This window comes from Rutidosis leptorrhynchoides, chromosome 3, assembly GCF_046630445.1.
Source record: "Rutidosis leptorrhynchoides isolate AG116_Rl617_1_P2 chromosome 3, CSIRO_AGI_Rlap_v1, whole genome shotgun sequence".
Lineage (NCBI taxonomy): Eukaryota > Viridiplantae > Streptophyta > Magnoliopsida > Asterales > Asteraceae > Rutidosis > Rutidosis leptorrhynchoides.
This window is the reverse complement of record NC_092335.1, coordinates 25,122,999-25,137,946: the sequence shown is the minus strand read 5'-3', so window position 1 is coordinate 25,137,946 and position 14,948 is coordinate 25,122,999. Positions and strand designations below refer to the sequence as shown.

The window sequence follows — 14,948 nt, the reverse complement described above, 5'->3', positions numbered from 1 at the left end:
TCTTAGGTTGTGAAGCCAGTCCATGTAGTTCAAGCCCGTAAGCTTGTCCTTTTCGAGGAGCCCTTTAAGGCAGAAATTAGTGATTGACGACGGAGTAGGTTTGTATTTGTTGCAGACATCTGTCATATTTTATTTTTAAAGTAAGTTGTATTAGTTAGTTTGATATGTTTAAACCTTGTTAAGATAATTACCCAAGTGTGTTTAATATTCAAACAATTATAATTAACAAGGCTAAGATCCATATTTCACTTATGTTAACGATGGGTTCGCCGCGGATCGCCAACCATAAGCTATTTAGGTAGGTAACTATATTACCAATTTCATCCATTATGAAATTCTTAGGTTCTGCGGGATTTAGTGATAATCAATTATTTCACTTGGCATGTTTAATCCCTTCTACGCTAATCTTTCCTCGTGGCGGGTTTGCCGCAAACCACGATTTCAGATTGTAAACCGTCCGTGATAGATACACGTGAAATCCGGCCCAAGACTCTCGGGTATCGCGAAATTCACCTCACCCTTCCCAACACCCAATTAAAGTCTGGCCCAAGACTCTCGGGTATCGCGAACTCTAACAGGTAGAAGGTTCGGATGTGTGTACTACTCATGGATAGCGTAAAGTTTACATTTAAAACGGGTTTTTGTTTTCTTTTAGCAAAAGTAGTTTACACCATTTTAAAACATTTGCTAATTATGTATTGCGTGTTGCGTTTGTTAAACTAATTTTAACCAAACCGTTTTAATAAAACAATAATAATCATGACACGCAATTATCGGTAGTATGCCTCGAGTCCTATGCGTTTTTCCGGTGAGCCAACACACGGAAAAACATGGTCAACTAGGGACATAACCTTGTGTGAGAATTGGCTCCCACTAAAACCGCCATCTCCATTATATGCTCGGATGGGCCGCCTTGTGAACATCGTCTTCTTGATTTCAATCTTGGTTGCATTATCTTACAAAATAACTATTCTATTTTCTATACTATTAAAAATACAATATAAATAGAAAGACGACATGCAAGTCGTTTAATAAATTATTACATTCATCCCGAATAAATAATAAATTAAATCATACAACCAAACATCCACACAAGGGTCTTATTGAGGCAAATACTACCGATTTCATACAACAATCACATACATAACAAATGGAGTGCCAACCGTCCATTTTCATATAACATGTTTCGATAAGGATTGATTTAAACAACACTTAATGGCACTTATAATATTCAATCCTTGTTTACATAACATATGTATGTAAACTCACTTCATATTTTGTAAGTATGGTTTTCATGCCAAAACTATCCAAATAAACATATTAAGTGAATCAAAACATGTTGGAGATTTATTCACTTTACCAAAGCATAAAGTCTAAAATTAATAATTTTAATTTTCTCATTTCATGTAAAACATGAAAAGAATTCATGTACTTATTTTCCTAAACATTGAATCTTTAATAGTCAACATGCAAGTTACCATTAAAATTTTCGGATTTTGGCAGATTCATATATGTAACTTTAAATGGTCATATCTTACTCATTTCTAATCCGTTTTCGATGATTTTTTTTTTCAAATTTAAGTTCTTTCAGTTAGCTTTCAAATGCAATTGGTCTCATACAATAATATTGAGTTTAAAGCCCCGAAACAGTCCATCAAATACGGACTGTCCAGGCTGAAAAAAATTTCTTAAATGAAAAAAAATGAATTTAACCCATTTTACATTTTGCCAAAATTCAAGATTCAAATTAGTATTTAGGAAACATAAAACATAAATCATGATACTTGTTTTGCATGTTTGTTATGCATGATCATCTCCAAAAATCATGCACAACGCATCCATCAAAACTAAATATCATAAGAAAAGTTTGCTAAAACTTGTACAAGATGGCTCAGATACCACTGTTGGAGTATGATACAAATTCAAAGCGAGCGGAAGCATTTTAAAAACTTTACAAAATCATACTCTTCCACGGATCATTGTACAAAACTTTAGCAAACAAAATAAAATTAACGAAATTAAACAAGAGAAGATTAGAATACAACCTTTGTAGCCTTTTGAAGATCGAATCTGAAAAACCCAAAGAAGAGTTCCTCTAAACGGTAGACACCCAAAGTTTCAACCTTGTTTCAATCTATACCTTCTACTTAACGGATCTTTTCTTTTCCTTATTTCCACCAAAACCGAACCCAATTATAGATCTCAAGTATTTTGGTTACTTGAAAAAGAGAAAGAGAAATATCATTTTGTATGTGTGTTTTTGTATCTCAAGTTTCTATATATTTTCAATACCAAGACTTGGTATTATATAGAATAAAATTGATACATATAATACAAATATAAAGATTTGGAAAGATTTTAAAAAATTTGCAAAATCAAATCTTTATATAAAATAAGATTTACAAATCAAATCAAATCTTATTTATATCAAATCAAATCTTATATATTATATAAAATATGATTATAGTACAAATCTTTATATAAAATAAGATTTACAAATCAAATCAAATCTTATTTATATCAAATCAAATCTTATATATTTAGATTTGTAAGTATATGTACACACATAAAAAAAAACTTACTTAATTTATTAAACCATTAACTAATGATTAATAAATTAATTTCCGATTAGAAGGTATATCAAACAATTTAAGATTGGCCTTTGTGTGTGACCGAATATGATAAATGGACTTTTATTATTTAATGTCATGGGCATATCTTATGAATATATGTACCACGGTCAAACCACGATCGAACCGTAGCCAACCCGAGAACATATTTCTAACAGGCAGTAGTTCTACAAAATATGCCGATGATCTCCCACAGGAAAAAGCAATCATGGTACGAGCTTCGTATTATTCATTAACTCCTTCATGTTAGATGTATATTTAATTTAATTTATATATGTATATGTATGTATATATCTTTTAGAAACGTTGATAGAAAACACTATGGAATTGGAGAATTCAAATAGATCGTTCATCAAAGCTTCTCTCAGGATGCTTGTTTGTGATCAACCAATTAGGTAATTATCGTATGATCAACCCAACCTGATCTTTATGGTTAACACTTTATGTTAACACATATATTTTAATGTTTTATTTTATGTTAAAGGAAACCACAGGTCAGTTTACAAAATATATGTGTTAACACTGTTCTATGAAATTAGTATTTATCTTTGCATTAATAGGTGTTGTATAACCCTCAGGAAGACAGCTTTTGAAAAAAAAGTAAAAAATAAAAGAGATTCAAAATCGAACAAACAAGGTTTCTTTTCATCTTCTGTTTCATTTATATGTGCCTCTCATCTTCACAATTGTATGTGTATTAATAGGGCTACTAATCATTTTCACAAAAAAAAAAAAAAAATGGCAAAATCCTACCATAAGAAGAGATGTATTGCAGTACGTTCATTTAATGGCTAAGTGTTACAAGTTTTGTTTCCTGATACTAATTGTTACTTAGTAGGATTGTTGGTGACTTGAGTATTACTTTTTCTTTTAGCACTCTAGCTTATGTAGAGTTTGAATTTTGTTAAATTATATGCATTTTGGAATCATGGAGCTGGTTCACTTACATGTTAGTGTTTGGTGTCAGTAGAGGAGGCAACATCTTCACATTCGACAACCGAAAAAGATTGTTTTTTATACGTCTGATTGGATTGGCCATAAACAAATAATGTTGAGCATTTTACGTTTTTCATGTATAAATAGTTTGGATAATATGATATCAGTAATCTTTAATATCAAAAACAATTCATGTGTTGATAAAAGATTTTGGAAGTATTATGCTTAAGGAATATACTCTGGAAGACTGCAGTTTATCGAGTTCCTTCTAAGCCAACTTTATTGTTAATTTTAATTTTTTAGTTCGTGTTTGAGTAGTTAAAATTGTTATTTCTATTTTTTGATAATGTAATTGAACAGTATGAGATAAAAGAACATTACTCGAATTGACTCATTCATAAGTATATAGATTAGTTTTAGCTGTTTTACTTGCATTTCTTTTGTAGATTTTCAGAATTTGAAGATGATCCTGATCTATATGTGCTCAAACAGTTCAATCTGCAAGTAATTACTTGAATGACCACTTAAATCCCCTTTTTAGTTGAAAAATAGATCGAAAAAGAAGTGTTGGAGGTTGCAGAGAATGCAAAGAAAGCAAGGGAGGAAGAGGTGGGTTACTGCACTGTTTGACATTAAACTCATTTTACTATTGTTGCTAGACTTATATGTGCATATTCAACATTGAATATAAACTTATATGCAGGAAGCACAAAAGGCAAGAGAAGAAGGTGAGAGTGGAAGAGAGAAAGTGGTTATGATCGGAGGGACAGATACTGAAAGGTAAAGTATATAATGTGATGTACTGTATTATATGTTTGTGTACACGATAAATCGACTTCATCCGGGTGTTTTTGCTTGAAATACCATTATGGACGGGTTATATGGGCTGGGTTTCCGTAAACCACTTCCTGTCCAAAATCATTGATTTTTTACAAAAGTAATTAACATATGGTTACAAAGACATAATTCAATTATGCTCTTACTATTATTTAATTTAATATTGAATTTAATTGAATTTAATGTTGAATGACAGAAAGTTTGTATGCATTAACATTAAACGTTGTGGCTTTCGAAGACTTTTCTTATTACACTTTTTCTCGTAATAGATAAGAATTGTGTTGCAACTTTATAAATTCTGATATTTTGTTTTGATCAAGTTTGTTGAAACTAATACTGTTTTTTGGCTTTTCTATCGTCATTACGATGACTATCATATAAGTTTGTTTTATTACTTTAATGAGATTCCTCTTTTTTTTTTACAAGCACAAATCTTAAAATCATAAGTTTTTCGTGTTCATTATAATTAATCTGATGATCACATTTAACTTCTCCGTTACAAAAATAAAATAATCTAAATTAGTTAAAGAAGAAAATTATAGACCAGGTTGCATGCTTTGAAAAAGGCTTTGGTAGCTTTTGGTGGTTTGGTTGATGTATTTTCTCTTGAACTATTATTATTTTTAACTTTTTTCGGTTTGACGCGTAACTTTGACTAAGCTTCAAGAGATGCTAAAAAGAAAACAATTCGCTAAATCATTATTGTAAATTAATGCGTATTACAAGGGATTAGAATCATTATTTATTGTTCACTTTCTTTTCATATTTGCTACACATTCGTTAAACAATTGTATTGTACTTCGTCTTACTAATTGTGATTTATTGTACATGTACTTATATAACATAATGAGTTATATTCCATCATATTGATCTTTTTTTCTTTCGTTTGTCAAATATTATTTATTCCAAGACATTTCTTTTACCTCTCAAAATAGGTTTCGTACACTTATTTTAAAAACCCAAGAAATCGCGAGTTATAAACTAGTTGTATTGATTTGACGAATAGATTAATCGTCCGTTTTGTTATTCTATTTATTTTAAATTTGTTAAAAGTCACAATAATAATTGATTAATATCTTTATCGTCAAATTAATATTTTTTACCCATCCAAAAATGTTGTTCTTTGTAAAAAATGTAAGGTTTAGTGATCCAATAATATGAGTAATTTCAGAAAATTACTCAACCCACAAAGATAAACGAAGACAATAACAAGAAAAATAGGAACATGACAATATAACGTGGTTATATGTAATCAAGGGTTGATTACTTTAATCTACAGACTAAATTAAAGAGATTTTATTGATATAATTCGTAATACATGCTATGAGTTACACTATGGTATTTATATAGGCAGAACTCAGCAAGGAAACAACTTAACGAACAAGAAAACGCGTTTTTGGATACTTTGGCCCGTCCAGACCTAACTCGTGATCGCGAGTCCCTTCCTTCCATATGGCTCGCGTTCGCGAGATATCATTCGAGCCCATCTCGCGAGCTCCTTTTTCCCTTTCACGAATCCTGTCCACACCAATCTCGCGCTCGCGACTTTGAGCCTCACGGTTGGGAGTTATTCTGCTTCTTTGTTTTTGTTTAAGCTCCTTCACTCCAACAAAAATTAATACTCACTAATTGTTACTAAAATTTATCAGACAATAAAATTTAGTCTTATTTAATACTCGTAATTATCATTATAACGTCAAACTTGACTCGAATAAAATAATAAAATTGATATTCACTTAGTATTTATTGAAATTCAATCTATCTATAGTTTCTATTAAAATCCTAAAATGATGATGTTATTATTAGGCTAATTTCTTTGTTAAAAAAATTAAAAAATAAAAGAAAAAAATCTAAGCATGGTGGTGATGTCATTAATCTAAATAATTTTGAATTAAAATTAAATCTTATTAATTAATTATTATTATTAAATCTTATTAATATTAATTAATTATTATTATTAAATCTTATCAATTAATTATTATTATTAAATCTTATTATTAATTATTTTAATTATTAAAGTTAAATAATTTTGAATTATCTTAATTAATTATTTTGTATTGAGTACACGAAAGTATAAAAGCTAGGCAGAAGAAAACCAATTCGAAATTTATATTTTAATTTAAACTTTTAAATAAAATGACAACCAATATTATCTCTTATGATTGGATGTGGATTGTTTAATATGCATTTTAGGTGTTTGATGAAATGTTCAGCTGACGAGTTTCTTAGTCGGACTCTGTGGTTCCACGGGTCATTAAACTAAATGACTTTTGCATTTACGTTCACTTAATACCTAAACATATCATTAAACTGTTTCGTTTAAACAAATACGTGGTTTTACGGGTCATTTCACTATTATAGTACTATAATTATTAGCGAACAATCATAATGAGAAAAGTAAAGTATTTAGTTAATGATAATTATATAACAATGAAAAGACATAAAATAATCGTCTTCTCTATAAATTTGAATAAAACGTCTTTTATGTTTTTATACGCATCTAATTTTAATTTAATTTAATTAAAGATTAAAATTAATAATTTAATAATTAACTAGTAAAGTGGACCGCGCTTTGCGGCGGTGTGCAAAAAAATTTTTGTTTACGATTTCATATAATTATAATATCATTTCAAAAATTACTATGAAATTTGTAGTGCAATTGAATTTGCATAACTTTTTTTACCATTATTTTAAATTGCATACCCAACCGCCGCTTACCACCAGCAAATAGTCAGCCTCCTTACAAATCTGAATCGTCGCACTCTTCCGACACCGCCACCCTTATCTTTTTTTTTTGTCTAAAACTACAACTATGTATTAGTTTATATTTTTATTTTATTTTGAACTGGGCTCAACTTATTCTATTCTTTTTTCATCAAGACAGCATCAGTCACTTTAAAAAATATTACTATCCAATTAGTATAATTATGTGGTTACAACTAATTTAAGAATTTTATTGTAAAAATTTCAGATTGTTATTATTAAAAACAAAGCAGTCACAAATTAGATGGTTTTAAAAAAAAAAAAATGCTACATTAACATTGCTACAGTGATTGCTACAGTATAACAGTGTTTTTTTTTTTTGGCGAGGTGGCTAGATATGATTGTTACCCATTACACTGATTAGTATATATTACTCCCTCCGTCTCATTTCAATGGTCCACAGACAAAAAACACGCAGTTTTAGGAAATTCCACTAACTTCATTTCTCCACCAATGAAATATCTTCTCTCTCCAGATCCACCAATGAAATATCTTCTTTCCTTTTTATTTATAAAAGTGGACTATCAGAATGGGACAGCCCAAAATGAAATACTGCCATATTGGAATGAGACGGAGGTAGTAGCATATTACTAGTATATATAGTATAGTATAATATAATGAATAAAGATTAAAGATAACATAAATAAAGGAAAAACAAAAAAAGAAGTTAAGGAGCTCGTAAAACCCAAACACGTGTCAAAAGCTATCCACATATCCACGCAAACTTGGGAAGGGTAAAGTGGTCCTAAAAACCGTACCCAAAAAGATTAGAGAGGTTTATGGTCACCTGCTCATTCATTCCATTTTCCTTTTTCTAATTTACTTTATTACCCTTCTTCTCTAAAAACATAAATATATAAACCCGGTCCTTAAACCCCCTCCATTTCTTATTTCGATTGTTTTCTCCAAAACCACTTGGCGGTTTTTTATTTCCAATTTCGTTATCGATCTATATACATATATACGTATACATATACATATATAGATATAGATTTAATTTTATACACCTTCTCCATTATTGTTATAATTGCACAGAAGATTTGAAATCTCACGCTTCTTGTACAGTTACGTGTATCATACGAATCGACCTGATCAATCGGTTTTTCATCGAAATTAGGTAATTTCATCCCATCGATCTATACTTTTATGTTTTTGTATTCAAATCGAATTGTATACAACGAATCGCGGTATTCAGATTCGCTAGATTTCGTGTTTATCTATGCGATTTGATCAGATCTCCGACGTAATTGCTAGTGCATAGATCGGATCGGATTATGGACAAAATTTTATCTATATCTCTCCATGTCTGATCGCGTTCGATTTCTCAAAATTGTGAATACGTGTTAATTTCGAAATTAAGCTTTAAATATACGTAGTAATAAGATGATTTGTAAATTTGCTAAATTAAATGTGAATTAATTACCATATTTTTTTAGCAACAAATGTGAATAGTATGATTATGAGATTTATTATGACTATTTTACTATTATATAATTTGTGGATGAGGTTTCTATATTTTTATAAATTATAAATAAGTAGTAGTAAATTAATATTTCGTGGTTTTACTTTTTGGGAGCTGATACGTACATCACTTATTTTACCATACACCAGAGATTGTAGTTTGGTGATATATGGCCAAAAAAAAAAAAAAAAAAACAAGTGGTGTACGCGTCAACTCCCTTTACTTTTAGGTACTTTTACTATAATATTTTATATATATATTTTTACATATGTGTATAATTTTGTTGAAAAATGTTTGACTTGAATCAGGGCGGTTTATTTTTATGTGGGGACTAAGGCCAGCTTTTTATAGATCTGTACTGCTATATCTATTATTAAAATTTGTCATTATCAATATCACCTCCCAAATTATGGGATCGAGTTTTTGGTGTTCAATTATTTGTTCATGTTCATATCATTAAATTGTTGCATTTATCATTGAGTCAAATCGAATTGAAATGGAAGGAAAATTGATTTCCAGATCAGCTATTTATGCTATCGGTTGATTTATCTATTTAATGTTGTTTTGATCTTGATGTTGTGGTAGTTATATACTGTATCAACTAAGAATTCAAGAAATGTTTGTGATATAAAAAAGTTCTGATATTTATATAATTTAATAACAGAAGGCCCTATCAGTTCGACATTGTGGTTGAGGTTCATATTTGGTATGTCTGCCTAAGAGATGGTGGCTCAGAAGAAATTATATTATGGAGGATTTGATGGCTTTCGTGCCCCTGTGGTACCTAAAGCTCCCAGGTCCGTACGGGTAAGTAATGTTTAAACGATTGAGTTTGATAAAACAAATTTATCCCACATGATTTGTTCAGACTTTCAATGACATGAATTTTCTGTTGATTACAGAGGAATTCAAGTGTGAAAAAATGGTCAGTGGGTACCGAAATTTGCCCGTTTGAGTTATTGGCAGCTGTAGCTGGCAAGTTATTGCAGGAGAGCGAAAGTTCTGCTTCTGCTTCAAGCACAGGTCCAGAAGGAAAAGAAGATACTAATGTTCCTAAAAGTGTTGTTAAGCAGGAACCTCTGGAAGCCAAAGTCAAAGTCAAACCTACAAGGTTAGATTATATTGATCAAGGATGCTTCGGTGAGAGTGAGCTTGTTCCCGAACCCCCTAATTTAGAGTTAAAGCTAGACACATCATTAAAGGATCAGCCACAGTCTGATAATGAATCTGGTTTAGAACATGCTTCTATAGTTACCACTTCAGACTTCATAAAAGAAGCTGACTCTACTGTTAAGTTCGAATCATCTGATGGCAAGAATGAAGTTAACTGTAGTCATGGGGGTTTATATGATATTAACATGGATACTAATACAGCCAAGGTACAGACAGAGGCTGTAGAAAAACTAAGTGATAATTTGACTGCAGTCAAATCATATGTGAATAATAGTGTACTGAACAAATCATATAGCAGTGTACATAGGAGAAATGTAAAGATAGGAATTAGAGATGATGATGAAAATTATTTTAGTTACAATCACCGTAGCACCAAAATGAAGGCATTTAGGTTGCAATCGCATGGTGGTAACAGAAGAATAAGGAAGATGCTGACTACTAAGTGGAAAGCAGCTCCGAAGCTGAAAGATTACGAACCCTCTAACACTACCTGTAAGTGGAGACCTCTCTTAAACTATTTTAAATTTGTCATGTGAATATGTGATACTTTTCTTATTAAGTCATGTTTTTGCTTCTTTTAGGTCTTGGAGTCAAAACCTTTGACCCTAGCAGGAAAAATATATACAAGCGAGAACACTATCAAGCAGATATTGCTTCTAAGAGAAGGAAGCTATTTCATCATAGCTCAAAACCTGATTATATTCAGGAGACGAGTAGTGGAAGTATATCTAATATACCCGAGACGAGTGTCAGTGGAGATAAAAGGAGGCCATCTGCTGCTGTGAAAAATAAAGGTCCTTAATTTTCTCCATGTTTATTATGATCATTGATCTGTAATAATTAGTTAACCAACTGATTTTTCGGCGTCACAGAAAAAGCAGTGACATCTTCGGCGCTCAGTCATAAAAATAACTTTCAATCCAAGGAGGGTCACGGTACACTCTCAAGCATTCATATATTCACTGTCGTATTGTTCGTTTTATGTTTCTCACATGCGTGACGTTGTGATGTTCCTTTGTTTAGTGAGATTTTGCATAAAGTCCTTTAAAGTGCCAGAACTACACGTTGAGATGGCAGATACATCAACAGTAGGTTCTTTGAAGGTATACAACTCGAGCCTGCTCTGTTTTCCAAAATCAAGCACTCTTTAATTGTCTCCGAAAAGTATACACGATAGCACGTATTAATTTTTTTTTTTTTTTTTACCACAGAGGAATATTATGGAAGCTGTGACAGCTATTTTAGGAGGTGAACTGGATATAGGAGTACTTTTTGAAGGAGAGAAAATTAGAGATGACGACAGGACGTTACAACAAACGGGCATTTCTGTTAACAGTGACACTTTGGGATTTATATTGGAGCCTAGTCTCCCGCAACGCTCCCAGTCTTTGGAGGAGGATGAACCTCCATTGATGCTGACATGTGACAATAATCAGTTACTAGTTAGGTAATATATATTCTTCCTAAAGGTTGCATACTTGCATGATGCCAATTTGTTGAATATTTCCTTGTATGATATTCATATTGTGCTATTTATGTATATCAGTTATCCAGATAGCCCTGTTATGGATGTTGGTTTCTTGAACTCAACAGTGGATACTCCTCAATCAAGTAACTTGGACAACCAATTTGAAAAAGATCAAGAAAGTAAACCGCTGACAAGTAATGTGTTGACAGAAGAAATTGTGGCAAATAGCAAAGCTATTGTGCCTACTACACCCCTGAACCCGGAGGCACTTTCAATCGTCCCAATGAACCATAAACCAAGCAAAAGATCTGAACTTTCACAACGTAGAACTAGGAGGCCGTTCTCTGTTTCTGAAGTAGAAGCACTTGTGGAAGCTGTCGAAATGCTAGGAACCGGAAGGTAATATCCTGTTCAATGGAATTATGCTATCAGTGAACAGTAGTAAAACGGCCTCTTTCTTATAATCAATTAATTAAATTAATGCAGATGGCGTGACGTCAAAATTCGTGCATTTGATGATGCAAGCCACCGAACTTATGTTGACTTGAAGGTAAGAGTTTTACATTCTGTTATGATGTCTATATTTTTCAACAAGTGTTGGTATAAAATAAGTACTGATGATTATTGTGAATGGTCAATATGTACAGGACAAATGGAAAACATTGGTTCACACGGCGAGCATCTCTCCTCAACAAAGAAGGGGAGAGCCTGTACCACAAAATCTGTTGGACCGCGTGTTGGCTGCACATTCTTTCTGGTCTCAACATCAATATAAGCAACACGGGAAGCATCAGATCAAACCCATTCAAACTCAAGTTGAAGTATGTATGTAGTTTGAACGCTGAAATGGGCCGAGGATGGTGGTGTACAGATTTTAAATAGGAAAAAAAAAATGAAGTTATAACTTGTTTGAATTACTGTATTATTATATCACAATTTCAGAGTTTTTCTTTTTTTAATTTTACTTTTGAATTTATTGCCCTGAAGACTAAAGAGTCTTTTCTACTATATGTTGGAAACTAAGGGCCATTTGGTGAATTGAGTTGGAAGGGAAATATATGTTTAATTTGGTTTATAAACATTCATTTGCACATTATGTTTGTATGCACTTTGTAATTTTTAACCAATGTGATTCATTCTTGTCTTTTTACTTCTTGTCTGGATTCCTTTCGATCCTTTCTGTCTGGAAATTATTATCATGATAATAATAGTTTTAATAGATCTATGTGTGATTTGTTCGTAACTAGTTCTCAAACCCTCGTTTCGCGCCGGAGGTTCGGTTTTCAATGTATTTTATTGCGTTTAGTTTGTAAAATTATTTCGTGGCTAACGATGATGTTGTTGAAGCCGCATCTCCGCATTTCGCCATGGAATTGTCGACTTTTAAAAATTTAACGCAAAATCAACGTGTATGAAAAGTACCCCAAATATTTATCGTTTTTAAAAAGAATCCGTTTTGCGTATAGTTAGTGACGTTGTGTTCGTAAAATTATTTCGAGTTTAACGATGATGCCGGAAAAATTTAACTCGTTGCGAGTGAGAAGATATGACCTGTTAAATATTTGGGTGGGGTTTATTTAAGATTTTTTGAAAGGACCCGTTCATATACATTATAAACGATTCACAATAGTTGATTACATCGCGAGGTATTTGACTTCTATATGATACATTTTACAAACATTGCATTCGTTTTTAAAAGACAAACTTTCTTTACATCGAAAATTGACAGGTATGCATATCATTTCATAATATCTACTATCCAACTATAAATTGACTTAATAATAATCTTTGATGAACTCAATGACTCGAATGCAACGTTCTTCGAAATATGCCATGAAAGACTCCAAGTATTATCTTTAAAATGAGCAAATGCACAGCGGAAGATTTCTTTAATACCTGAGAATAAACATGCTTTAAAGTGTCAACCAAAAGGTTGGTGAGTTCATTAGTTTATCATAATCATTTATTTTCATCATTTTAATAGACCACAAGAATTTCATTTCCAGTTCTCATAAATATACGTCTCATGCATAGAGACAAAAATCATTCATATGGATTGAATACCTGGTAACCGACATTAACAAGATGCATATAAGAATATCCCCTATCATTCCGGAAAATCCTTCGGATATGATATAAAACAACATCGAAGTACTAAAGCATCCGGTACTTTGGATGGGGTTCGTCGGGCCCATAGATCTATCTTTAGGATTCGCGTCAATTAGGCGTGCACTAATTCTCAAAATTAGTGATGTTCCCTAATTCTTAGGCTACCAAGCTAAAAGGGGCATATTCGGCTTCGATCATTCAACCATATAATGTAGTTTCGATTACTTGTGTCTATTTCGTAAAACATTTATAAAAATTGCGCATGTATTCTCAGCCCAAAAATATAAAGGGTAAAAAGGCAAATGAAACTCACCATACTGTATTTTGTAGTAAAAATACATATGACGTCATTGAACAAAAGTAGGGTTGGCCTCGGATTCACAAACCTAAATTAATTATGTATTTATATGTTGGTCAATATTTGTCTTAATATTTTAAGTCAAGTCATAGTGTACCGCAATCCTAATGCTCGAGACTAATATGCAAAAGTCAACAAAAGTCAATTTGACTCAAAATGATTTCCAAAAACTATACATGATTAATATATAGTTTAAATATCGTCGTTTTATATTTTTTTAAATATCTTTAAAAAATTTATTAGAGTAAATAATATAATTCATTTATTAATAAATAAGACTTTATAAAAAAAATATACTTTTATATATCTTAAGTAATAAAATTTATAAAGTTCATTTAATATCATAAAGATAATATGATAGGTATTATTAAAGAAATTTTATTACACGTAGTAAAAATATGTTTGTATCTCATATGTATTTGATAAAATAATATCTATAATAATAGTAAGTAAAGTTGCATTATTTTGTAATAATAATTATTATTATTCTATTAATTAAAATATCAATATTTATAATTACTAAAATAAAATGATAATTCTAATTATGATAACATTAATATTTATGATACTTTTTAATATTATCTTTTAAAATAATAATTCTATTTAAAATGATAATAATAATGATATTTTATAGTAACAATGACATTTCTATTAAAATGGTAATTTTTGTTAAAATGATAGTTTTAATATAACGATACTTTTAATAATAATAATAGTAATGATAAAAAAAATAATAAGAACGATAATTTTATCTAAATCATTATCTTACAATATTTAAATTTTATCATGATACTCATACTCATTATTTCTTAATTGATTCGTTTAATAGCTTTTAATCGTCTTTTATATCGTTTTCATGTTAATGATAATATTAGTAATCATAATAATTAAGTATTACTAATATAAGTTTTAATCATAATAATACTAATGATAATAAATATTATGAATATATTAATGATAATACTAATTATAGCTTTAATGATAATAACGATAGTAATAATAATAAAAATAACAATTTTTAATGATAATACTTTTTATAGATAATAATAATAATAATAATAATAATAATAATAATAATTAAATAAAAATTAGGACGACGATAGTAACGACGATAATAATAATCATTTTTAATAATAATACAAAAAAATTCAATTGATTATAACTTCTAATCCGTTCATCGAAACCATTCGATATCTAAATGAAAAGTTCTTA

General features: G+C 30.5%; 1 protein-coding gene and 1 long non-coding RNA gene across 3 annotated transcripts in view; both read left to right on the top strand.

Annotated features, from left to right (window-relative positions):
• Positions 1-5,239, top strand: part of LOC139895862 (uncharacterized) — a 30,936-nt gene extending 25,697 nt beyond the window's left edge. The window contains exons 2-5 of the long non-coding RNA XR_011776056.1: positions 2,789-2,841; positions 2,932-3,025; positions 4,013-4,175; positions 4,270-5,239. This is a non-coding gene — a long non-coding RNA (uncharacterized lncRNA). The remainder of the gene's footprint in view (positions 1-2,788; positions 2,842-2,931; positions 3,026-4,012; positions 4,176-4,269) is intronic.
• A 2,842-nt stretch (positions 5,240-8,081) lies between these two features.
• LOC139895861 (telomere repeat-binding protein 4-like) lies at positions 8,082-12,417 on the top strand. Of its 2 annotated transcripts, none has more exons than XM_071878413.1 (10): positions 8,082-8,283; positions 9,296-9,435; positions 9,531-10,293; positions 10,383-10,595; positions 10,674-10,736; positions 10,825-10,904; positions 11,013-11,248; positions 11,348-11,668; positions 11,756-11,819; positions 11,917-12,417. In XM_071878413.1, the coding sequence occupies exons 2-10, from the start codon at positions 9,352-9,354 to the stop codon at positions 12,100-12,102; spliced, it is 2,010 nt and encodes a 669-aa protein (XP_071734514.1). In that variant the 5' UTR covers positions 8,082-8,283; positions 9,296-9,351; the 3' UTR covers positions 12,103-12,417. The 2 variants fall into 2 exon arrangements, with proteins under 2 accessions (XP_071734514.1, XP_071734513.1); XM_071878412.1 differs by having other exon boundaries at positions 9,293-9,435.
• Positions 12,418-14,948: the final 2,531 nt, after the last annotated feature.

Excerpts from the sequence above, each read along its gene's own strand:
- LOC139895861 (XM_071878413.1), top strand. The coding sequence starts at position 9,352 with ATGGTGGCTCAGAAGAAATTATATTATGGAGGATTTGATGGCTTTCGT. Across the intron at positions 10,596-10,673 it reads TGCTGCTGTGAAAAATAAAG|AAAAAGCAGTGACATCTTCG; the intron begins GTCCTTAATTTT and ends TCGGCGTCACAG. Across the intron at positions 10,905-11,012 it reads CAACAGTAGGTTCTTTGAAG|AGGAATATTATGGAAGCTGT; the intron begins GTATACAACTCG and ends TTTTTACCACAG.